This window comes from Gopherus evgoodei, chromosome 13 (genome assembly GCF_007399415.2).
Source record: "Gopherus evgoodei ecotype Sinaloan lineage chromosome 13, rGopEvg1_v1.p, whole genome shotgun sequence".
In the NCBI taxonomy this organism is placed as follows: Eukaryota; Metazoa; Chordata; order Testudines; family Testudinidae; genus Gopherus; species Gopherus evgoodei.
In genome coordinates, this window is record NC_044334.1 from 8,469,340 (window position 1) to 8,494,589 (window position 25,250).

Below are 25,250 nucleotides of genomic sequence, written 5' to 3' on the forward strand. Positions count from 1 at the left end.
AAAACAAATAAATCATGGGTTAGGTCTGATGGTTTTTATGCTGTTGTATACAGTATACAGGCTAAGTATAAAAACAAACATTTCAATAGTGCACTTTTTGTGCAGTGTATTATTTTTATACCTTAGTAAGGCATTTTCAGAGCCTTGTACAAAAGGCACCATAGTGCAAAGTATTAATTAGTGTAAGATTAATATTAACCATTCAGTTTCTAAACTCCAAAACAGGAGCCTGCTTTCCATTAGACAGTGTTCATACTTTCTCCAGGACAACTTACACGATAGTTTTTCAATTGGTGTTTTCTTTCTTACACTCCCACCACAGTCAGTTATATATTATGACCATTTGAAACAGTTAAAAAGAATGAAGAAGAGGACACAAATCAAAATACAGGATTAATAAAATAAAATTTGTTGGTACATTTTGTAATAGTGGAGAGAAATGTAACAAAAATATGAACACAGTTTGATCAGGACCACCTGCAAAAAGTTCTCTCAAAAGGTTATCTTAGAACACATCTGCATTATTTTCAATGCTGCCATAAGAAAGGCTTTGTCATGAAAGTTAGAGTCTGTGTATGAAATGCTACATACACACCATCAAGACTTCAAAGGAACATTGACATTTTAAACATTAACAGCCAATACATATTGCTGGAGGTTTATAATTAGTATCTTTTTTCATTAATGTTGATTAATAATGCAGACTGTAGCCTGTGCTTTTGTCCACATATGCAGTTATAGTAAATGGAGCAGTACTTAGAAGCAAGCAGTCAGGTACACCTAGATTTGGCCACAGCATTTAGTAATTATATACTTTGCAATATGAACAGAGTCTCATTTGTGTTTCACTGAAGTAGGATAATTATTAATGACAGATCTGGAAAAAATTTGGCATGCATGGGGCATTAAAAGAAACTTTACTGCAGATGAGATTTATCCTATTTGATCACAGTGCATAAACAGCAACAGAATAATAGAGCATCACATCAATCATTTCACTTAAACAGTTCTGTCTGTCCCTGAATGCTTTCGGACCACTTTACTTCCATTGACCTGATCCACTGCTAATGTTTCAACCTCAGGCTGAGGCTGGGATGTTGTTACATGGTGAATTCGATGTGCCACACCAATATGCGCCTTGTGCTGCTTCTCTTTTGCCAGACCGTGTGATTCGCCTGATGTGCGTTCTGAAGCAATGGGTGGAATAACTAAAGGCCTCTCTTTGATCAGGTGGATCTCTGCAGTTTCCCTGGCCAATAAAAATGGAGTGGGATCAGGCATAGCATCAACAGGCTCTCGCAACAGCAGCTTTCGACTATCCGATCCTAATCTATAGGCCTCTTCGAACTCCGGGTTTAGTGGTGTTGACAGACTCTTTTTCATTCTGCGTCGGGGAGTCTCAGGTAGCTTATCTTTGGGAGGAGCTGGCTTGTAGCTGGACAATACTGGACTTCCAGATGGGGTGACATCAGAAGTCCCGCTTGAACTCAATAGCTTTTTCTTGGTAGCATGCAGTTGTGAAGTTAGATATGCAATAGTGCTTGCTCGCTGCTCTAGTTCACTTGACAGCATATTTAGCTTATGGCTTTTCATTTTTAACTCTTCTAAATACTTCTTTTCTCTTTCTTTGATGGTGTTTTCCAGCACCATTATCATTGCAGTTTTTTGTTCCAGTTCCTTTAATAATTCATTATTTTCTGCCTCTTTGACTTTCAGCTGAGCTTCAAGTGCTTCACATTTTCTTTTGAGTTCATCACTTCTTGAATTACCATTTTCTAGAAGAACAGGAAAAGTAAATGGTTTCAAGCTAATTATAGCCACTAGGTAAAAATGAGCAATGCAACTCCTTTGTTTAAAATTAATTCTCAGAATGTAAGAATATCCCAAAGGCTAACTTCTGGAAATACACTGACCACTTCATAGTTTAAAAGCTAACACGATAGCTCTTAGTTAAACAAAAAATTAGATACAAGATCAATGCCACATTCAGCAGCTTAGGATGGGGAGGATACCCAGCTGATGATACCAACCTGAAATAAAAATGAAGATAGCTCAGCTGTTCTAGGAAAGTAGCCAGAGATTATAGTAATTTTCATTGCTGAACACTCCCAAATTTAAGTCATTTTGCAAATCCTGCTAGGCCACGAAGAGTAACAAGAACTCATTCACCCGGCTAGGAGAATGCCTGGCTGTACCACATTAGAAAGTCTAAAAATGTTACGGTGAGCTAATGGTTAGAAGAATGCTCTTGAAGTCAGAACTCTTGGGCACTATTCCTGGCTGCCCCACTGCCATGGCGTGACACCTCGGGCAAATCACTTAATCTCTTCATATTTCACCTTATCCTTCTGTAAAATAGGTACAATCAAATACTTAATACAAAGGCGTGTTGTGAGGCCTAACTGTTTGTACCCTTTTCCTAGTCTAAGGGTTATCTCCAGCAAGCATTACGCTCTTAAGTATCAGCAGCTGAAGCACGGCACATCTGAAATGCCTGGCAGTTTTCTCCAGATCTGTGATGCAGCTACAGTATTCACACAGTTTCAAGAATGTGATTTATGGGCCGAGTGAGAGTATTTATAGTTTCCGTCCTCTTGTACTGGAAAAGGGAAATGATGCTTTGGTGGTTAAAACAAAGAAATGGGAGTCAGCAGTTCTGTGTTCTATTCCTGGTTCTTCCACAGGCTTCTTTTGTGACCCTGGGATAGGAATACTTCACAAGCATTCAGAAATTAAGCTTAGCAAGAAAGAAAGCATTTTGGGATCCTGAGTTGGAAGGCACTATAAATTCTAAGTGAAAAGTATTATATACTTGTGTTGTAAAAAAATAAAATAAAATGCATGCCTATACCTCCCCCCCAGCCCCAAAGATGGAAGATGTTAACCGGAACATGAAAAGCATCACCTGCACTGTGTCTCTTACCTGCCAGGTCCGAACTTTTCAGAGTCAGCTCATAGGTCAAATCTAAAAAAGAAACGTTTTATTTTTTGGACATTACATGATTAAAATAGAGCATATCTGCAAAGAGGTTAGAACTGTCTTTTGCATTCACAGATGTTTCTAGTAGCAAAAGGCTGCTCAACAGATTTAAAAGATAACTACAGAAAATGCTCCCCAAACTACCCCTGAATCCTGCAGCTGCACATGTTAAGTTTTGGGTTTAATTTTATTGAATTAAGTGTTCTGACATGTTTATTATGTAAATACTTAAAATGATTTTCATGACTAAAATTGAAGAATAAAATCCGTTCTGTCCAATTGTTCACTTATTAGCATTGTTTGCCATTGATTAGTTTAATAGGCTATATTTTGCTTGAGCCCAATGTACACTTGTACACTAATACTGTGAAATATTCTCAAAAGTTGTTGACTGGACAGAGCTTTGGAGAATATACTATAGGGAAAAATCCTGCTGGGAATACACACTAGTTGGGACCTAACAGGGTTTCTATGGTTCATTTGATGCTGGTATAATAATTCATATTAAATGGAGCCAGTAGAAATGCAAGAGTGACCTTTGCTACTAAATCAAAATCAGTTTTCACCAACACATTAGACCTGAGTGCAAATTATAGTTTTGCTAGACCATACATACATATTTTGCACTACAAACATTTTTATAAGCCCTTAAAACAGCAATACTGTAGAGCCTCAGTTACGAACACCTCGGGAATGAAACATTATGGTTGTTCTTTCAAAAATTTATAACTGAACATTGACTTACTACAGCTTTGAAATTTTACTATGCAGAAGAAAAATGCTGCTTTGCTTTTATTCCTTTAATAGTTTATTTTTAACACAATACTGTACTGCTTTGTTGTGGGAGGGTGACTCTGCTGCTGCCTGATTGTATTCTTCTGGTTTCAATTGAGGTGTGTGGTTGACTGGTCAGTTCGTAACTCTGAGGTTCTACTGTACATTATTATTTGCTATAATAAATTATAGCAAAACCTTTCTACTTTGAACTAAGGGACCCTCTGCAGATTACCATATTAGCACGTAAACCAACGTACGTGAAATAAATATGAGAGAACACTTTACAAAACACACTCTTCAGTTATTTTAACAATTGTACTTTATTTATGACAACAGTTTGTGTACTCAGAAATTTACATTGTTTGAGCTAAGTACAACACAGGAGATGATGCTTTATGGAGATTTCAATACTGAGAAGTGGCATGAACCTGCAGATTTTTATGAGATTACTAGAATATAATACCAATATAATACAAAGCTTCTTCTGGAAGTGCAGTTGGTCAAATACTAGTTGAATACTATTGTGAAACAATATTTCAAATGGCTTCAGGAAGGAGAGGACTTGGGAGTGAAGTCTGCACAAAGCTGAGCTGCTGAGTGGTCACAGCAACACTGCTGGCAGTATTTATGTAATTACCTGTGCAATGCTGTTGCAGTCGTCGAATCTCAGAGTGCAAACCTTTGAGTGTGTTGGCATGTTCCCGCTGGAGAAACAACAGATTCTTCTGGGCACTGTGCAACTGATTCTCCAGGTTTGATGCTGCCATCCTGACATCTAGGAACCTATTATTAAAGGGAGTCAGAGTTATAGCGCACAGTTACCCTGCAGATATAAAGAGTCCAATTCTAGTCTTGGGTGAATCAGGAGCAACTCCGATAATGTCCGTGGAGTTACACTAATGTTGAACCAGTACAAACGCAGAATCAGGCCCACAAAGAGTAAAAGGCATCCACACTACCTGTTTAAAGCATTTAATGACACCTATTGTTGGAACTGGTCATTAACATTCATAGAAAGTCTGAGTGCATTCTAGGCAGCAGCCTCCATGCTGAGAGCCAGGGATGGGGGCACAGGGTGCTCATTTGTTTGTAGTTAACACATTTAAAGCATTAGCTACAGACAGGCCTTAAGGCACTAATCCCTTAAGATAAAAGTGGAGTTCCAAGAAAACAGAGTAATAGATGTTTGTTTTACTGTGGACTTTGATTCACCTCTTGAGGCACAGGAAATCAGGCACGTGCGGTAACTCCCCCTATATAGGGCAAGGAAACAGAGCACTGAAGTGCACTGTAGACAAGTATGGTGAAATCTTATTATGGGAACACCCAAGAGACAGCAAATCATTTGCCTTTAACTAAAGGTTGAGACAAATAGTGCTGGAAACCACCGGGACACTTGGAAGCTGTTGTTAAGGTTACCTAATGGAAGTTGGCTTTTGTTCAAATTTATACAATGGAACCTGCACTAAGAGAAGGTTGCTCGAGGAGAACTCTACATTGTGTGGCGCTATTCCATCTCTTATCGCATTTTCTACTGCACTGTAGTACAGATCCTTGCAACTTCTTGCAGGATTCTCAGTACTGGAGAACAGCCTCCTGACATTTCCATACAAGATAGAATTTCCAAGATTCTGTGATGACATACTATAGAACAAGACAATGGACCAATGGGACATGTCATTTAAAAAAGAATATGGATCTGTTTTGGTATTCATAAAATGTTGGTACAAACAGAAACATTAAGACATTGGATTCTACAGATTGTAAGGCAGTAGTTATCTAGGGCTTGGATCTGCCCCAAAGCATCCACATTGAGGTAAAGAAGATGTTCTCTGTGGCACTGAAGAGATGGAGATGGCTAACAGACTACGTGATCACAGTGATCTCTTCTGGCTTTATAATCTACAAATAGTACAACACTGAGTGACACAGCTACACAACACTAAAGACACTTCTCCACTGCACTACCATAATAACTGCAGCTCATGGGAAGACAATAATGATTCTAAGTGTGACCACAGGGACTCTACTCAGCATGGTGTAATCAAGGACAAAAGCAAAATGGGACCTGTGGCAAGGGTAGTCACATTCTCCTTTTGGAGAAAGGCATTAAGGCAGTGGTCAGGGTCTGATTCTTGAGATTATTTTAAAAGGGCATTTTGGAGTGTTCTAGTCCCAGGGTGATCTGCAAAGAGTAGTTGCCAGAAATCCAGAAGTGATAGTATGCAATTGATACAGTTGCCATACCTCCATTTGATGAGAGGTATTCTGTAACCTCAGCCCCTGTGTTTCTAACTGAACCTTCATCACTTTAAAATCTCTTGGAGAGATTGCAGGGAAAGGGGAACATTCTTGCACACATGGAAGTTGTGTCCAGGAATTACATGGTTGGGGAGGAAATTAGGACAGAACACCAGCTTCCCCAATTACTTAATGCTCCACTAAAGAAAGCTGTAATATCAGTAATGCCAAATTTCAAGACAACCAAGTGTGGGTATCCAGTTCTGCTGCACTTATTGATCCATTTTGATTTGGTAGTAACCTCTATATTTAGGTTGCCTAACACTTTCTATGAGAAGATTGTGACTTTTTTTTTTTTGAGAAGCTCTAACACCTCCACTGTTTGCAGCAGGTCTTTGAAATTCTGCAGGAAGAAAGCCCTCAGGCTAGGGAAGTGCCATTTGTTGGTCCCATGAAGTTGCTGAGGTTTGATAAAGTTATAAACGTTTGAAAATCACCATACCCCTTCTCTTCCTTGCATGCCTCAGGAAAGTTTTGGAGCCACATGAAAATAATAATTGACAACAAACATTCTAAAGAGCTGAGTGCATGCTGATAAAGCGACATCATCAGCACAAGCTATACCAGAAACATGTAGAACTGCTGCAGCAGCTGGTGTGTGAGAGCATAAACCGGGCTTCTCTCATATTGGCATGTGCTTTGGGGCCCATCCCCCTTCTGGGGGCACCACAACGGGCAGGAGCTCCCGCAAACTCCAAGGCCATGTCTACATCTAAAATTTTGCAGCGCTGGTTGTTACAGCTGTATTAGTACAGCTGTATAGGGCCAGCGCTGCAGAGTGGCCACACTTACAGCAACCAGCGCTGCAAGTGGTGTTAGATGTGGCCACACTGCAGCGCTGTTGGGCGGCTTCAAGGGGGGTTCCGGGACGAGAGAGCAAACCGGGAAAGGAAACCAGCTTCCCCGCGGTTTGCTCTCTCGGTCCCGGAGCCACCCAGCAAACCGCAGGGAAGGAGACCTGCTTGCTCGGGGTTCCGGGACCGAGAGAGCAAACCGGGAACGCCGCGGTTTGCTCTCTCGGTACCGGAGCCAGCCAGCAAACCGCAGGGAAGGAGACCTGCTTGCTCGGGGTTCCGGGACCGAGAGAGCAAACCGGGAACGCCGCGGTTTGCTCTCTCGGTCCCGGAGCCAGCCAGCAAACCGCAGGGAAGGAGACCTGCTTGCTCGGGGTTCCGGGACCGAGAGAGCAAACCGCGGCGTTCCCGGTTTGCTCTCTCGGTCCCGGAACCCCGAGCAAGCAGGTCTCCTTCCCTGCGGTTTGCTGGCTGGCTCCGGGAACGCGAGAGCAAACCGCGGCGTTCCCGGTTTGCTCTCTCGGTCCCGGAACCCCGAGCAAGCAGGTCTCCTTCCCTGCGGTTTGCTGGCTGGCTCCGGGACCGAGAGAGCAAACCGCGGCGAAGCTGGTCTCCTTTCCCGGTTTGCTCTCTCGGTCCCGGAACCCCGAGCAAGCAGGTCTCCTTCCCTGCGGTTTGCTGGGTGGCTCCGGGACCGAGAGAGCAAACCGGGAAAGGAAACCAGCTTGATTACCAGAGGCTTCCTCCTTCCACGGAGGTCAAGAAAAGCGCTGGTAACTGTCTACATTGGATTACCAGCGCTGGATCCTCTACACCCGAGACAAAACGGGAGTACGGCCAGCGCTGCAAACAGGGAGTTGCAGCGCTGGTGGTGCCCTGCAGATGTGTACACCTTCAAAGTTGCAGCGCTGTAACTCCCTCACCAGCGCTGCAACTTTCTGATGTAGACAAGCCCCAAGAAAGAGTGAATAAAGATTTGTGCCAAGCGACTCCCTGGCTCCAGTAGCCTATACCCCAGCTGGGACAATAGCCTTCTACTGCCAGCTATCGCAGTTAGCCCTGTAGCTCAGTGGCAGAAGTCTGTCCTGCAGGTTCAAGGTACAAACACTGATGACACATGATGAGGGGTGCCACAGTTGTTCATAACAGAGTTTGTTTAAAACTTGAAAAAAAAAGAAAAGAAAAAAAAAAGGACAAAAGTACGTACAAGAGACTATGTTAAGTGAACACCATTAAGATGGCAAAGTCAAGTACTCCAGAGTTAGGAAATGCCAGATTTATCGTTGCCCATGCAATCTCGTTTCTTCCTTCTTGTGTCATACGCAGTATGATACAGTATTTAATTACATGATCTCCCCCCACTAGGATCCCTGACTCATTCAGGGCACAGGGTGGACAAACAAAGGGGAAGAATTAAGGTCACACTGGCAATGTTAAATGCTTGAACTTAAAACATAAAAGATGTTCTTTTAGGTATATAATAACTTTTTAAAAAAACATCTTTATCTGGGAACATTAATAGCAAATTAAGTTAATGAAATTGAAAAATGTTTCTAAAAATACATCACCACTTTTCGACTTCAATCCCTCACCCCAACATGAGAACCAGAGGTTTTTTGGGCCTCTTTAATCTAGCTGATAGTTAAAAAACAGGGTCTTTGTGATGTTACTTAGTAGACAGAGCTGAAATTTACACAGTTCTGATGAGTCAGCTGGAGGCTGCTATTCCCATGGAAACAAGAGTTGCCTTGTCAAAAATGGGGCAAAGGGGCTTTTTGGGAATCAGTTTCCATGGAAGTGTAGCATGGAGCTTTCAGCTGATTTGCAGAAAAAAGCTCATGGATTAGAATGATTGTTTTATAAAAAATTCTGAATTAACAATGCTGGTTCAGTCTTTGCTGGCAACGTACAAAGCTAGTTAGTAGGCAACTAAATCACCATAATCATAATACATAAAGCAATGGAAAGTTATAGCCCAACAGTGCTCTAAGCAAAAGACTATTGGGCTGGACAAGTAACAAGCTTTGGGTGGATGCTCTGGTGAAACCCAGATTTCAGTAAAACAGGGTTGGTTCAGCACAGTCATAACTGCTTTGCAAGTCAGGGAGGAGGCTTCGCTGAGAGTCACTCTGTTGCCACCACAACTGTACTTTGTCAGAGCCCGTAGGGCCAGATGGTAATTTTTAAATGGACTTTTCAGCTATATTAGTGACCTTGGGGCACCATTCATTTAAAGCATTGTCAATATTTCTGTTGCATTACCTTTTCAGAATGACGTAGCCTACTCTGCAAAGCCAAGTTCAGCCAGATAAAAAGCTTTACAGCATCATCTGATTCTTAAGTGCTCATTGTATTCTCACTGACTGAATGCAACAGCAGAATGAAATCTGCATTAGAGACCATTCCCCAAACATGGCAGGATTTTCAGATATGGTTACAATACTTTACACTCTTAAAAAAAGACTACAGTGGCAGATGGGGGCTCAAAGAGGATTTCTGTTAATATCAGCAATCCATTTATTTGATTAATTTCAGCGTATAAAAATAAATGTGTTTTTTTTAAAGAGATGTCTATAAATAATATTCAGAAAACTTTCCTATCACAATTGTTACTGACAGCAGCTTTGTGCCTGTAGGTTAAAGTGAAGTGAAAAGTTTTACGAAAAAATTAGAAGACTTAAAGACACAAAGAAGTAACAGAAAAGATGTTCAAAATATATAAACATTCCAAATAAATATATTCAACAAAATAATACTATATGTCAGAAAACAAGACAACCTGATTGGATTTCTTCAGCACCTATTATACAGTAGTATTACTTCACACCAGGAGTTACTTTTTTTCACATAGCTCCCTTAGGTCTTAAGGATCACATTGGGATTAACTAGTCTGAAGGAAAAAATAAAACATTAGTTTTATGAGGCTGGCAGGAAAATGTGACATCAGAAATTGACAAGACTGACCTAGGACATTTTTTCCCTGCAGAAGTTAATCAGGAAATCTATGGAATTTAATACACAAGCGTTTGAGGTGGCAGCCCCTCTCAGGTAAGCAGTTTTTTCCTTCCTCTGGATGATAAAGGGAGCACAACCCTCTAATCCTGAGAATATCCTGGGGTCTTCCTGTGTTTTTACTCTGCACTACGGCAAATCCCAGGGGATGCGCCTTGTGGTCATGCCTGAACCTTCTCCTCTGAGAAAAACAGAAGGTGAAGGGCAACGATAAAGCCAATGCTACACAAAGCAGCATTCACGTCTGCTGAAGTTTCCAGGGGTATGTTGGCATCCCCCCCAATTCCACCGTTAGCCTGCTGAACCATACCTTCTTCTAAAACAGGTGGAAACAACCCCATATAGTCTCTGTGGAAAAAACTGTGCATTTTCGTGGAAATGGGGGAAAATATCACTCCATGCAAATAAGAGGGAACTTTATATCTTGGGAAGACAGAGTCACGGTATGGACATATAATAGCTACCTGCCTTTTGAATTCTATGCTTTTGCAGTGCAGAAATGTCACTGTATCCTAATTTACATGACTTTTCTTAGAGCAAGGGGTGGATAGGGAGAAGAACTGGAAAAACTCAGATAACTGACAGTTGAACAGCTTCTCAGACGCTAGTTGATCCATTATTATTCATCTGGCTCTAATTCTGCAATATGTTTTTTTGCTAGATATGTATTAGCTAATGCACTACCCATCTGGTAGTATAAGAAAAGAGGAGGGGCTGAACACATTTACTCATCTGGGAAAAAAATAAAAAAATCTTCACTTGAGCTATTCAAGTGGAAGCCAGTTAAATAAAAAGTATAAATTATTATTTTCCTGGGTTGACAGCAAGTTGTTTTGTGCTGCTAGGCACAAAGTAACCGAACAGGATGCAAACTTATCATCCATAACAACTCATTTCAAGTGAAGTCCAAAGATTCTGAAACTGATGTTCCAAAGCACAAATCGTATGAGCATAAGAAAGGATCAACCTGAATAAACCTGGCTGTGTAACAAGCTGGACCTCTATTACTGATTCACTTAGTCTGTGGTTGGGCTAAATTTTCTAGGCCAAGATGATCACAAATGAGGAATACAGACGCCCTCGGGTTACGCAAACCCGACTTATGCAAATCCGCACTTATGGAAAAAGTTCCATAAGCTAGAAATAGGAGGAGTTTTGTGGGTTTGTTTGTGTAATTGTCGGATACATGTTTCCAACTTGTGCAAAATATGAGTTACGCAAGGCGCTGCAGAACAGAACGCTTGCATAAGTTGGGGAGCGTCTGTATATTAAACATTTCCCACACACTTCCCCAAAAGTATCACAAGCATGGATTTAAGTGGGAGAATAGAAGAAAGAGGTTTGAAAGTCAGGGCCCAACACCCCAGAAGAGTGCGGAGCAAAGGAGGATTTAGAAAAGAATGGGAGATAGACACACCAGGAAAGGTGAAGGTAAGTATTTACAGAGTACACTATGTTCAGAAACAATCAACGTTTCTTTTTGGTGCCTTTGAAGCAGCTCATTCTTTATGTTGCACACACAGCTTGCTCTTTACACCTTAGCTCTTTGTCCTTGTTCAATAGGGTTTTGTTCATTGCTTTGCCAGGGAATGTTTGTGATCTGGGAATTATATACTGCACCAAAAGTATTACTGAACAGGATAATGCTGCTATTAATGCTTTTAATGAGGAGTTCCCCCATGGTCAACGGAAATGAACTAAACAACTGTCCCCCTACTCAGAGCACTGTCACTATTACATGAAGACAGCTCTTTGACTGGTTTCAGGGTGATAGCCATGTTAGTCTGTATCAGCAAATAGAATGAGGAGTACTTATGACACCTTAGAGACGAACAAATTCATTTGGGTATAAGCTTTTGTGGGCTAAAACCCACTTCATCGGATGCATGCAGTGGAAAATACAGTAGGAAGATATATATACACAGAGAACATGAAAAAATGGGTGTTGCCATACCAACTCTAACGAGACTAATCAATTAAGGTGGGCTATTATCAGCAGGAGGAAAAAAAACTTTTGTAGTGATAATCAGGATGGCTCATTTCAGCTCTTTGACTGTTATTTTGCTTTGTGTCAGGCATGAGCCAAAGAACTACAAATGGCATTGAAACAAAAAGACTAAGTTTACCTTAATGAGATTAGGTACTGCATGTCTAGACAGTTTGGACCAGATTCCGAGTGTTCAGTGCAGTTACTCTCATTTTACAATGGTGTAACTGAGGGCAGAACTAGACCCACTCGACCACAGCCTTTGGAGACTGATGCAAAAGCCACTAAAAAGGATGGTGCATGGCCCTCCCTTACGTTATTTTGCTCCCTTGGAAGGATGCTTCCTAGTCTGGTGAATGCAGGTAGGCAGCTGAGCACACATGTACGAACAGAACTGTATGGAGTTTTTCTGGGTGCATCAACTGTACTTTTGAAAAAAAATTAAGTTTTTGCACAAACACTTTGATAGCCACTCCTGCAGGACGAAAAAGACAGGATATTGCGTTGTTTTCACAGGAACTCAGTGCTGTTCAATGCGATGCACTCAGCATGGCTGGTGGAATTTTAAAATTTGTAATCCCCTTTTGAGTGAATAACATGAACTTTGAAACTCCATCTCACGCTCTACATTTCATCTTCAAAACATGCTGAGACAGATGGATGAAGAGAGCACTAGATTGGTGCACAATTAAAAACAATGGCAGTGTCCTGAAAATACACACATCACCAATGGCAACTCGTTGTAACACAGTCAGGCCTTGAACAAAAGACAGCTAACGCTGAACTTTATGATTTGGAATATTACTTTTTGCAATTAGTTCAGAAGACTTACAGGGATACTGAACTTAAAAATTACACTTTTGTCTGAAATTTTTTTAATTACTGTTAGAAATAATATGCAAGCTGACTACAAGCGAAAAACTAGAGGAAATAATAACCTTTTCAGATGTCAGATAGCCTAAAGTAAGCAAACACCTTACATCTAGTAAGTTACCATGTTTCCATGTACAATCCGTTTCCCTATTTGTGTGAGTCTTTCACATAGCAACAAGGGATTGTTTCTTAAAGTCACAAAAAATAACAGGAATAGACTCTGGAGCAAGCTCAATACCTGAAACTACTTTTAACTAATTTTAAAAAACTGACTCGGTTTCAAGTTGATAGCATCCCTTTCCTAGCGTATGCAGAACTAAACAAGTACAAAGTATTATTACTACATTAAGGGAAAAATCTTCATAGCAAGGAGATCCAGACTCAAGAACTACTTGCATGGAAATCCAAGTTTTTTTCCGAGCAGGTAAGAGAGAGGTGACTTTTTATAAGCTGAAGGCAACTGGGCCCTTTGGCTGGATTCCATATAGAGACCCAACAGTCAAAAGAAAACTTAAGTTATGGTACCATAAAATATTTAGTTCTGTAACTATTTAAAGAGAAAAACTTTCAACCTTTCCAAATATTTAAGAAGTGATACAAATTAATAGAGGATGGTATTTACAAGTCAAACTCTGCCGAATACAAACAGTGAGCATGACAGTTGTTTTACAGCTACAATAGTGCTAGGTATTTAGGGGATGTCTACACTTTAGTTGGGAGTGAACATCCAGTCTGGGTAGACAGGCTTATGCTAGTTCAGCTCAATCTAACATACTAAAAATAGTTATGTGGATGGTGTGGCTAAAGCAGCAGTATGGATTCTCAACCCACCCAGTCCCCTGGATCTGAGCTCTGCCAGAGCTCTAATAGTCACACCGTTATTTTTAAGAGTGCTAACCATGTCTACCCACCTGGGTAGACTTTCTCCCAGCTACAGTGTAGATCAGGGGTCCCCAAGATGGCACCCACGGGGGCATCTAAATGCACCTGCGTCCTGGCCAGCGGCAGAGTGTCCGCCGAAATGCCACCGAATTTCTGTGGCGTTTCAGCAGCGATGCCTCTTGATGACGCAACTTGCCGCCAAGAAACGTCATCGAGAGGCATCACCGCCGAAACGCCGCAGAAATTTGGAGACATTTCGGTGGATGCTCCACCACCGCCACGGTCCTTCATCTGGCACCCACCAGACGAAAAAGGTTGGGGACCACTGGTGTAGAGATATCCCCTTATAGTTTTCATACTGGCATTAGCACAATGAGCATGTCAGCAATGTTCCGCTAGTTCTTTTATCTAGACAAATGTATAGCGTTCCACATTAAACCCATGAGATTTCACATGAAGGTGGTGGTCTCAACGGAGACCAAAAGGAAAAATATGTAAATATAATAAGAAATGCAGGATCAAGCCCCAATCTGCCCACAAAAATGTATGGACATACACAGATTCCCAATTTCCTTTTTCCTAGAGACAGAGGAACAGACAAATTTAATCAAACAACATTCCGTCAGGTGCACTGAAAGGAACATGCAAGTAGATTTGTTTGTGTAAGAATCAGTCTAAGACTTCACTCACCTTCCACAATAAAGCCTTAAATAAATGTTAAAATTCTTCTACCCACCCCAAGAAGTGAATGTTTTCCTGGCTCCTCTCAGTGTCAGCATGGCTGTGTGTGGATGATGCAGTGTTACCTGCCAAAATGAATTATATTATGCAAGATGAAATATTGATACAAGTCAAAAGTACAGACGTATTCAGCAGCTCTTAGAGGGCAAATCCCATTCTATTGGCATACCAGAAAAAAATGCTTCATGGTAGATCTGTCTCAGTACTACAGGGTATTTTTTCTTAAACAAAAAAAGATTCTTAAACCAAAAAGTAAAATATATTAAACTGAAAGAGTTGACAAAAGTAGGAATCTTGCTTCACAAATGATAGGCAGGGCTGAGAGAAGGGCCCCTTCTGATCTGAAGTGTTTGGATGTAGTTCAAAATATTTCTGAGGGAGTCAGAAGCCTTTTCTGGCTCTGTATCAGGCTCCTGTGGACAAACTGGAATGCCTTCATATAACACTCACATCATAAGATAAGAGCAGAGAGATGGTGGTTTAGAATCCAGGAGGGAGAGCATATTAAGACAGTACCGGAATGAAGCTAACTAGCCATTTTTATAAGGTTTTATTTTTGACTGAGGGAGATCAGTTAAACAAGAAAGTCATCTCTTTCCAGATGGTACCCATTCCATCTATCTCTAGACATACCAAGCACTTGAGCACCCTCCAGACATGCATTCAGATCTTATGCTGGAATACATTGTTTATACAGGCAGGCAACTAACTTCCTCTCATCTGAGAGCCAATTCCTTACTTGATCAAAACAAACCACAAGCTGTCAGAATATTTTCTTAGGTGTTGTAGCAAATCCAGTTTCAGGAAGTCACCTAAAGAAAGCAGGGGCACAGAGTATCTTTTGAAGACTCTTTCCAGTCAGCTTCAGTTTCACAGATGACAAAAGTGTTCCTGTCACACTGACTGTGATGGTGCACCCCATAAGGCTTTATGGAAATATGCTTATGAATATATATGATATAACTGGAATGTGTTTTAGTCTACATATGCTATATAACATATTTGTAAAGGTTATGATCGACTGAATCTATTCATCCTATTTGTAGGCATGTATCATTTTTGAGTTAGAGGTTATGAATCTTCTCTATATACTTGCTTGATTTTTAAGTAGCCTTAGTAAAGCATTTGGTCAGAGTGCCCAATCAAGAAATACTTAATGACAATGGATCTTGGAAGGCTACAAGCAATATAAAAAGGCTTCCTGGAGACATTCAAGATAGCATGTGGGCAATGGCTGCTGACATGTGACTTGCCCATGTGACTCCAAAACGCCATCTTAGAGCTGGACTTCACATAGGAGAGGCCTCCACCCACAAGAGAAAGTCTACTTAAGCCTGTGGGAAATCCAATTTTGTCTTCAACTGGCTCAAGAGATAGCAGCTTGTCACGGAGTGTGGGGAGTCCAGTCCTGCACCCCTGTTCCTGGGACCCACAGTGACTCTTAGCCAGCCAGTAAAACAGAAGGTTTATTGGACAACAGGATTGCAGCTTACAGCAGAGCTTGCAGGCACAGTCAGGACCCCTCCATCGAGTCCTTCTGGGCTTTCAGGGTGCTTGGATCCTAGCTAGGATACCCTGAATTCTGCCCATCCAGCCCCAAGCCCAAACTCAAACTGCTTCCCTCTTGCCACTCCCTTCCTTTGTCCCCTTCCCGGGCAAAGGTGTTGACCTTTCCCCTCCCTTACCTAGCTCAGGTTACAGGCCCTGGCATCGTCCATCCCCTAAAGTCCTCCCCTGCTCTCCCACTCCCCACACAGACAGTCCCTACTGCATCACACGGCTCCACCCCAAAGGGTACCTGAAAGAAACTGGAACAAAGGACAGTAATCACAGGGGTGAGAGTGATTGCTGGACCCAGACTAGAAGGAGACTAGTCTGTAAAAGGAAACTTACTGGAACACCTCTGAGGGTGAGGTTTTATCTGTATTCAGTTTTCTTACTGTATTAGCCATAGACTTGCGTGTTTTATTTTATTTTGCTTGGTAATTCACTTTGTTCTGTCTGTTACTACTTGGAACCACTTAAATCCTACTTTCTGTATTTAATAAATCACTTTTTACTTATTAATTAACCCAGAGTATATATTAATATGGGCGGGGGGGGGCAAACAGCTGTGCATTTCTCTCTATCAGTGTTATAGAGGGCAAACAATTTGAGTTTACCCTGTATAAGCTTTATACAGTGTAAAACAGATTTATTTGGGGTTTGGGCATCTAAGTGTTAAAGATAGAAACACTTCTTAATTTGCTTTCAGTTAAGCTTGCAGTTTGTGGGACATGGTTCAGACCCAGGTCTGTGTTTGTGGCCGGCAAGCGTGTCTTGACACATCAGTTGGCAATCCCAAGGGGGTTTCTGTGATCCAACCCATTACACTGACTTTTCATGTTACTGGAAAAACATGCAACTTAAAGGATAAAATAATAAAATATAACAGACATGCACAGGTTTCTCCTTTTGATTAAAAATTGTGATGTAGAAGCCTTGACTATAACAACAGGACCACACAATTTCCTCCTGACAGTCTATGGTAAGTATTTTCCTTTCTCTGGTTGCTACAAAACATATAAGATGCTTACTATTAAGCCAACATCTCTCATGCCTCAGATATACAAGTCTGCCTAAATTGCCACCACTTTACCACCAATGATTCATGTATCATTGCCCTCACATTTTTCTAAGACTTATTTTATATTTCAAGCATAATTATAGTCTCTGGAAAGGAAAGAGAAAATTAACATATCCTTTCCTCCCCTCAGAATGAGAATATAGTCCTATATTTGTTAAGAAATCATTTCTAACATTTTTCCTGGTTATTTTACAAGGGGATTTTCCCCTGCTGTTTTCCAGACAGACATATGTGGCCTCCCCAGCATAGTAGCAGGAAGATCAATTAAGAGGAGACAGTCTTGATAGCAACAATTTAAAGTTCCTAGATGTTCAGAAAATGAACAAGAAGAGCCACCTTGTATTCTTTACAGAAGCTTCAGTGAATTCCTGTAAATTTGACACTATCTTAAAATCTTAAGTATTGGCAAGGATGATTCAAATAAAGATTATACAATCCTTCTCACGCCCTGAGACTACACAAGTCCCATGGATGCCATAATTAAATCAGAACAGACTGAAGCAAGCTTCCATTAGGTCAGAGAAATACTGTGGCATATACATAAAGACATCACCAGCACTGGAGTGATTCACAGATGGTATTAGACCACATCATCATGGGCAAACGATTCTATACAATGTCAGGAGTGCCAGAGACAGTATAAATACCTATGTAGATAGGCTGTGACCTATGTCGATTACTACAGGATCCCAGTTCCCTAGGCATAGAGCTGGTCAGGAAAAAAAAAAAGTCTTCAGCAGCAATAGAACTCTGAAATTTTCATTTAAAATATTAAGGAGGAAAATATCAGTAACCGTTCTGACAAAACATTTTTTTTAAAGGAAATCAATTTCACAAAGCATGAACATTTCTACAATTTTTCATAAAAATTGAATAATTTTTTGATTAAAAAAATGTTTAATTTCAACTAGCTTGTATACACAGATTTGAGCTCTCTCTTCCTTTTTGCCAGTAGCAGGCCCCTCCTTGAGGACATCACTTCATTTCTCTCTCCTCCATTTTGAGAACAGACAGTAGTTTATTACTTAATGTAATTTCCATCAGGGCTAAGGGAAAGCCATAGCAAAAGGGTAGGCTCTGCCTTCAGCCCTGAATAGATTTAGATTTGCGGACAGCAATGCAATATTACAACTACCATATGTCATTTTCACTACTGGAGACAATTCCATAGTCAGTGAAAAAGAAGGAAAAGTTCTATCCTCTTCTAAGTAGAGAAACAGTTTTAATATCACTTAATAAATGTAACAGAATTTGTAATCAGCTACAAGAAGTTCATTAAAGAGGCCCTTGAAAATGAAAGCAAAAAATTCAAAAGCAGGATCAGGCCCTAAATTATTTAGAAGACAAAATTTTTCCTACAAGGACATACTCTGAGTGTTATATATTCTGTACGTAAATTTGGAACTATAATTGTGTTTAAATTAGAAATATGATTCTAAAACAGAGAAACCAAATCTCTTGGATATTTCAGGTGTCAGTAGCGCCTCATGAACTCAGATCCAATATTTTCATGTTATTTTAAAGGAAGAGTTTATATTGACAATATTGTGGGAATCCCAGGAGAGATTCAGAGGAAAGGATTTGCCATCATTTTTGGAATGCCCTGATTCTGAATGTTTGACTTTTCAACTTCCACATTTCATTAACACTAGTTCTTTGCATGTAATTTCCATTGTTTTAGGTTTAGTTTTTATGGGAAAAGGACTCCTTCCTCATATTATCTGGAGCTATTTGCCTATACAACCTAATTACAAGCCAAAATGCCTTTACCTGCGCACAGCAATCAACAGTTTACTCTGAGGAATGTATAAATCTCAAACTATATCTACTATATATGTAAAACATATCTGGGAAAAACAAGCTGGAGTCTTTCAGCACCACAAAGAGAATGGTCCTTCCAGGAAAATTCATTTACAAAGAAGGCATCTGCACATCCAAATCAGAACACAGCTGACAACAATTCTATACCTATGTTCAATTGCTTTACTTTGATGATAACTTGCAGGCAATGAGCCTTCTAATATACTTAAACTGTATTTTTTTTTTGAGTAAAATACTGAAATAGTGTAAAACAGTGAAAAATTTCACTACCTGTTCATCTACCTCCCGTTATACTGTTTCATAAATGTACACTCCATTGTTTTAGAATAATGACTTAGAACTACAAACGCTCAATTTTTTTGCTTCTCTTACTCTGCTCAAAATAAGATTTTTAAGAGAAAAAGGTCCATATGACAAACAATGGTTGTATTATTTGAAAAAATGCAATTAAGAAACAGCACATGAATGATAGATTTAGTTATTTTTTTAAACAGAAGAGTAAACACAAACACTCACAGATGTCTTCTTAATACTACACCCAGCTATTGTATACTCCTAAATTATGCAGACTAGAGATATAATAGGGGGTGGACAATTTGAACCAAATCTTTAAAAGTTACTGGAAACAAAACAACATTCTGTTTTTAATTGCTTTGGGCTTACTCTGGTTCCCACCTGAAATGGAGTTTGCTTTCCAATAGTTAAGAGAGCAAGAGAAAGTGCTACATTTGTAGGGTTAACATGCAAAAAGATTTCAGAGATTTTCACAGGAAAACAGCCTACCCACTGTCTGCAAGCAGCTGATAGACTTTTGAAGAGAAAACAGAGAGTAAACAGGATTTTTTTTAAATGATTAATTTGAAAACAATTTATAGAATGTCTGTCATAGTTCTGAGCACAGTGTGTTTTATTTTAAAGGCCTGTTTTGCAAACAATGTGTATCTTCAGCATGAGTTGTACCAGAGAACAGATGCTGTGCACTGAGTTAGATCTCCCATTGCAGAAATAGTGCTGTGTTTACTTTGCCTGCAAGTGAGAAATCTGTTGTTTCCAGGAGTAACAAGCAACATGAAAGAAAAAGTTACGCAGTTAATGTTAAATGTTTGCCTCTTTTTGTTAACTAAAAATACATTTGATACACAATCAGCGCTGGTGGACCAATCTTCAAGATCCTAGGACTCCCAGTGCTCTAATATTAATCTCCTAGTATTTTAATGGCCTGATTCCGACCAAAGTCAAGTCAATGAGAATTTTACAACTGAATTCACTGAATGGAAGACTGTCCCCAAAATATAACAGGAGAAATGTATTTGCAATATTTTTATATTGTTGCTTTATGAACACATTAATACGAAGGAGGGGAACTGTATTTAAGTACAATAGTTCTCAAGTGTTTATCCTACATTCAGAACTATAATAATCCAGTTGGCTGACTTCTCCAACTAGCTGAGATATAATACTAGCATCACCTCTGAGAAGTAATTTCTTCAGGCAATGGTGACAAAGATTCTGAGAAATACAGACAGAACTATGCGTATTGCTCTACATCGTCTTCTAGGCAGAGAAACAGTTTTAATATTGCCTAATAAATGTAACAGATCTTGTAATCAGCTACAAGAAGTTCATTAGAGAGGCAAACACTGGCCCTTGCAAAGAAAAACAAAGACATTCAAAGCATGGCAATGTTCAGTGAATTACCTTACTCTAACATTCAAACAAAAATATCAAAATACAGCACTAAAACAAGAATAGGCCAGGGAATGAATGTCCCAGCCAGAAATTTTATTTTGGCATATAGTAGATGCAAAAGGAATCAACAAGTTCTAGTTATATAGTTGTAATAAGATTTTTTTCTACAAACAATGGGCAACCTCTCACGGTTTAACTCCTTCCACGCTTCTGGGCTGCATCTTTCAGCACAATTATTACACAGGGTATGGCAGGAGCTGCTGGAAAACTAGTTTATTGTACAATATTCAATATGAATTTAGCTTGTACAATTAATTTATAGTAAAATATTCTCATCCCTTAAAGCAGAATGTACAAAAGGTGTGCATGGGTGTTTTTGTCTGTGGATACAATAATGGTGTTGTTGTGACACAAAAGCATGGTTTTACTATGCACTACAGTAAACAGACATGAAAAAGCCTGCATAAAGAGCCAGACCTCAAATAAGAGTCACTTAGTACAATCATCTTACAAAACCTCTACTTTTCCTTTTCTAGGTCTTCCCTTTTTTCAGATCTTAGATTCCTAAACCCCTTTTAGAATAAAGAAAGGGAGAACAGGAAAAGACTGCGGAACAAGAAAGCTACAGACACTGTTCTCTGGCCAGTACATGCCTAAGTATTCCCATAAAGCATCCAATATTACGATTAAGTCATTTGGATCACTGATCTTGCAATACGTTATCACACTTCAAAAAAATGCTATTATTAATTACTGACAAACTGATCAATTAATTCACTTTCATTAGCTAGTGGCACAAAAGATTTCAAAGTATTATAGAAACAGTACTTTAGAAATATGAAAGATCAAAGTTATATACAACATGGTGAAACACGACTAGTTTGCTTCTAAAAATTAGTTATTTAGAATATTTTACTATTAAAAATAATGAGATGACATGTTCAAGACCACAGGCAGAAAGATGGATTATTTTATATTTGTCCATTTACATACATACAAAGTATACACTGGAGATCCTGATGCTATAAAAATAATACGTAGATACCGTTTTACATTTGGTTTTAAATATTCCTTAGACATCTTTCAGTACTTTTAAAAGTCTAAATAAAGTAAATGCCAGGCTAAATATTATATCAAGAGCAAAAGCTTGCAAGCTAGTTTATTCCACCTGCAATCCTACTCCGTCATACTATGCTATATACAATGTTCAAAAAGTGCATTCCTTACAGTAAAAACACGAGAGGGGAATTTTCTCTCTGCCCACTGATGACAAAGGCTCACTGATGACTCCTCCGAATGAATATACAGTAATTCTCAAAAGGTTTTAGATTTTAATAATCAGCCATATTGAAAAAAGTGTTTGTTTTTGTTTTTGTTTTTTACAAATTATGCCAAAGAAAAATGCAGTTTGATAATTTTAAAACTGCTGTTAAAAAGGATAACATTTTTAAAATTTGAAATCAAATTTATTAAATGTAATTTTTTTTCAAAATTACTTGTTTACAATTTTAATGTTCAACTTGGTTATTACGAATCTTATATACAGCATTTAGCATGGCTGTCACAGTTCTTCCTGCAACAATGCTTTTAATATATATTACGCAGTACACTTAGTAATAGCTACAGCAGTTATGCACCAGTTTGTCCAATTATTCATTTTATATATTATTTTTAGGCATGTAATGTCTTCCTGAATCATGACCTCCCCGCCTTTGAATTGAAAGTTCAATGAAACAATAAAACATCACTGAAATCTCATATACTTCATAGAGTCAACGTACAGCTTTAATATTCAACATAACAGATAACATACATGAGATTTAAAAGATAGATCTCTTATTTTTGTCATTTTATTAGCTGTTCCAGTGTATCAATAGTTTTAAACAGTTACATGACCCTTGGGATATGCACAGTTTTATGAATGCATAAATGTATATCTATATTAAACTAAGACAAGATCATAATTCTCTCTTTCTAGTTCACAGTTATACTACTGTACCACCCTAAAGCACTATATTTACTAGCCAACAAGCAGTATATAAGGAGGGACTGCACTACAGCCACACTGACAGGAAATGAAATTTTAAAATATTAAGAGGAAGAATTCCTACTGTTTAAACATCAAAGGCACATTTTAATACAAGTGTTTACCCATCCAAACAAAGTCTCCTGGATATTTCTTATGCACCTGCAATGCAGCTCAGAACTCTACAATCCTCCCCTCAGGGCTGCCACAGCCCCGTGTCCTTTTCTCTTATCGTCCTTACTTCAGCTTTTGACAGTTAATATACTGCATTAAAAAAGCATACCATTATAATTTATGGTGGCAACATACAAACATGCAAGGACCCCCGCCCTCCGTCCCACCTTAGTTCTTGGGTTTGGCGATAAACATACAGCAGCTAGGTGGCTGGAAGACACTCCATTTCCAAACACAAGCTTTGCACTCCTTGCTACTATTTCCACAAATGATGGGCCTCTCTCCTTACATAAAATACCTCGTCTTGAATAAAGATTCCACCCCTACCCTCCCCACACACATTCCTTCCATCTTTTCTTTCTTCATCCAACCTACAGATTTACTGCAACGGAAGAGGAGGAGAATAATGTCACTTCCCTAAAGCTCAAAGGCAACACTGTCCTTCATGTTTCCTCTTTTGTTAGGTACCCCCATGGCATACCTTATGGTCTCAAACAAGCAGTCATGCCACCTCCCCTCCCAGGGAAGAATTCAGTCAATCCACCGAAATGGATTTGTGTTTTCTAAACAGGAACAGGGAATTAAAGAAATGCCCCTGTCAGTGAGTTAGCCAGGGAGTAACAGGGCAGCAGAATAACCCCCCTGCCCGCCTCCTATTCCCCAGTACACTGCAGCAAGGGCTGCAAAGGCTCACAGAAGTGGAAGACAATCGTTTTGCTACAACCCTGCAGTCCCTGCACATGCACATTCATGGAGAAGGAAGTCTTTGCCCTGCACACCCAGCTTTATTCTCTGCTGGGTGTGGGCAGGAGGAAATGTTTTAATGCAGTGATGCTCAACCTTTTCTCATTTGCGGTCCCCTAAAACTTTCATACGGAGATGAGGACTCCTACAGAAATCTAAACAGTCTGCAGACCCCCAGGTGTCCGGACCACAGGTTCAAAACCACTTTTCTTTGGTAAAAAACACCTTTTGCGGACCCCTTAGCCGAGGTCTGTAGACACAGTGGTTGACAACCACTACTTTAGTGAGAGCAGTAAGGGAGTGTCTCACCTTCACCGCAACAAGGGCAGGAAAAGAGTCTTCACCTGATGCCCTCTCTCTCCTTCTCACTCGTGTATGTGTGGAAAAAGGAGTGAGACGTCCCTGGCCCCAGGCTGCCCCCATCTCTCCCTGCTGAGGGGGAACACAAAGGGGGTATGCGAGGCACCCAGCCCCTCAGGCTGCCCCCCCACCTGTCTGTGCGGGGGGGGGGGGGACGCGAGACACTCAACCCCCACCTGTCTGTGCGGGGCGACGCGAGATACTCAGCCCCCCCCGCCTGCCCCCACCTGTCTGTGCGGGGGGGGGGACGCGAGACACTCAACCCCCACCTGTCTGTGCGGGGCGACGCGAGATACTCAGCCCCCCCCCGCCTGCCCCCACCTGTCTGTGCGGGGGGGACGCGAGATACCCAGACCCCCCCCCGCCTGCCCCCACCTGTCTGTGCCGGGGGGAGGCGAGACACTCAGCCCCCCCAGCCGCCCCCCCCACCTGTCTGTGCGGGGGGGGGGGGAGACGCGAGACACCCAGCCGCCACCTGTCTGTGCGGGGCGACGCGAGATACTCAGCCCCCCCGCCTGCCCCCACCTGTCTGTGCGGGGGGGACGCGAGATACCCAGACCCCCCCCCGCCTGCCCCCACCTGTCTGTGCGGGGGGGACGCGAGATACCCAGCCCCTCAGGCTGCCCCCCCACCTGTCTGTGCCGGGGGGAGGCGAGACACTCAGACCCCCCCCGCCTGCCCCCACCTGTCTGTGCCGGGGGGAGGCGAGACACTCAGCCCCCCCCGCCTGCCCCCACCTGTCTGTGCGGGGGGGACGCGAGACACTCAGCCCCCCCCAGCCGGCCCCCCCACCTGTCTGTGCCGGGGGGAGGCGAGATACTCAGACCCCCCCCGCCTGCCCCCACCTGTCTGTGCGGGGGGGGGACGCGAGACACTCAGCCCCCCCAGCCGGCCCCAACACCTGTCTGTGCGGGGGGGGGGGACGCGAGATACCCAGCCCCTCAGGCTGCCCCCCCACCTGTCTGTGCGGGGGGAGGGGAGACACTCAGCCCCCCCAGCCGGCCCCCCCACCTGTCTGTGCGGGGGGGGGGGACGCGAGGCACCCAGCCCCTCAGGCTGCCCCCCCACCTGTCTGTGCGGGGGGGAGGGGAGACACTCAGCCCCCCCAGCCGGCCCCCCCACCTGTCTGTGCGGGGGGGGGACGCGAGACACCCCAGCCTGTCAGGGCGGCTCCTTCTCTCCCGCGGCTGCCCCCGGCCCCACACGGGGGAAGGGGGGGGCGCGAGGCGGGGCTGGGCCAGCCCCCAGCAGGGCCCTTCTGTGCCCAGAACCACCAGCCCCCGCGCGGAGACTTACCCGGCTGCGGGTCGCCACCCCGGGCCGGGCGGGGGCCGAGGCCAGACGGCTCCCCAGGGAGGGGGCAGGGCTGGGGGGGCGGCGCAGGCGCAGAGCTCAGGTGCGGCTGCAGCGACAGCAGTTCCGTTGCCATGGCAACAAGGTCCCCGCTTTAATCAGCCGCTGCC

The 25,250-nt window shown here is 41.7% G+C and overlaps 1 protein-coding gene across 7 annotated transcripts; it reads right to left on the bottom strand.

Annotated features, from left to right (window-relative positions):
• CCDC92 (coiled-coil domain containing 92) lies at positions 1-25,250 on the bottom strand. 7 transcript variants are annotated; one of them, XM_030583411.1, is made up of 7 exons: positions 25,084-25,250; positions 23,737-23,859; positions 23,165-23,246; positions 9,632-9,742; positions 4,395-4,540; positions 2,924-2,965; positions 1-1,775 (listed from the first exon to the last, which is right to left on the bottom strand). In XM_030583411.1, the coding sequence occupies exons 5-7, from the start codon at positions 4,522-4,524 to the stop codon at positions 1,000-1,002; spliced, it is 948 nt and encodes a 315-aa protein (XP_030439271.1). In that variant the 5' UTR covers positions 4,525-4,540; positions 9,632-9,742; positions 23,165-23,246; positions 23,737-23,859; positions 25,084-25,250; the 3' UTR covers positions 1-999. The 7 variants fall into 7 exon arrangements, with proteins under 7 accessions (XP_030439271.1, XP_030439274.1, XP_030439273.1 ...); XM_030583414.1 differs by lacking the exon at positions 23,165-23,246; XM_030583413.1 differs by lacking the exon at positions 9,632-9,742.

Excerpts from the sequence above, each read along its gene's own strand:
- CCDC92 (XM_030583416.1), bottom strand. The coding sequence starts at position 4,524 with ATGGCAGCATCAAACCTGGAGAATCAGTTGCACAGTGCCCAGAAGAAT. Across the intron at positions 2,966-4,394 it reads ACTGCAACAGCATTGCACAG|ATTTGACCTATGAGCTGACT; the intron begins GTAATTACATAA and ends TTTCTTTTTTAG. Across the intron at positions 1,776-2,923 it reads GAAAAGTTCGGACCTGGCAG|AAAATGGTAATTCAAGAAGT; the intron begins GTAAGAGACACA and ends CTGTTCTTCTAG.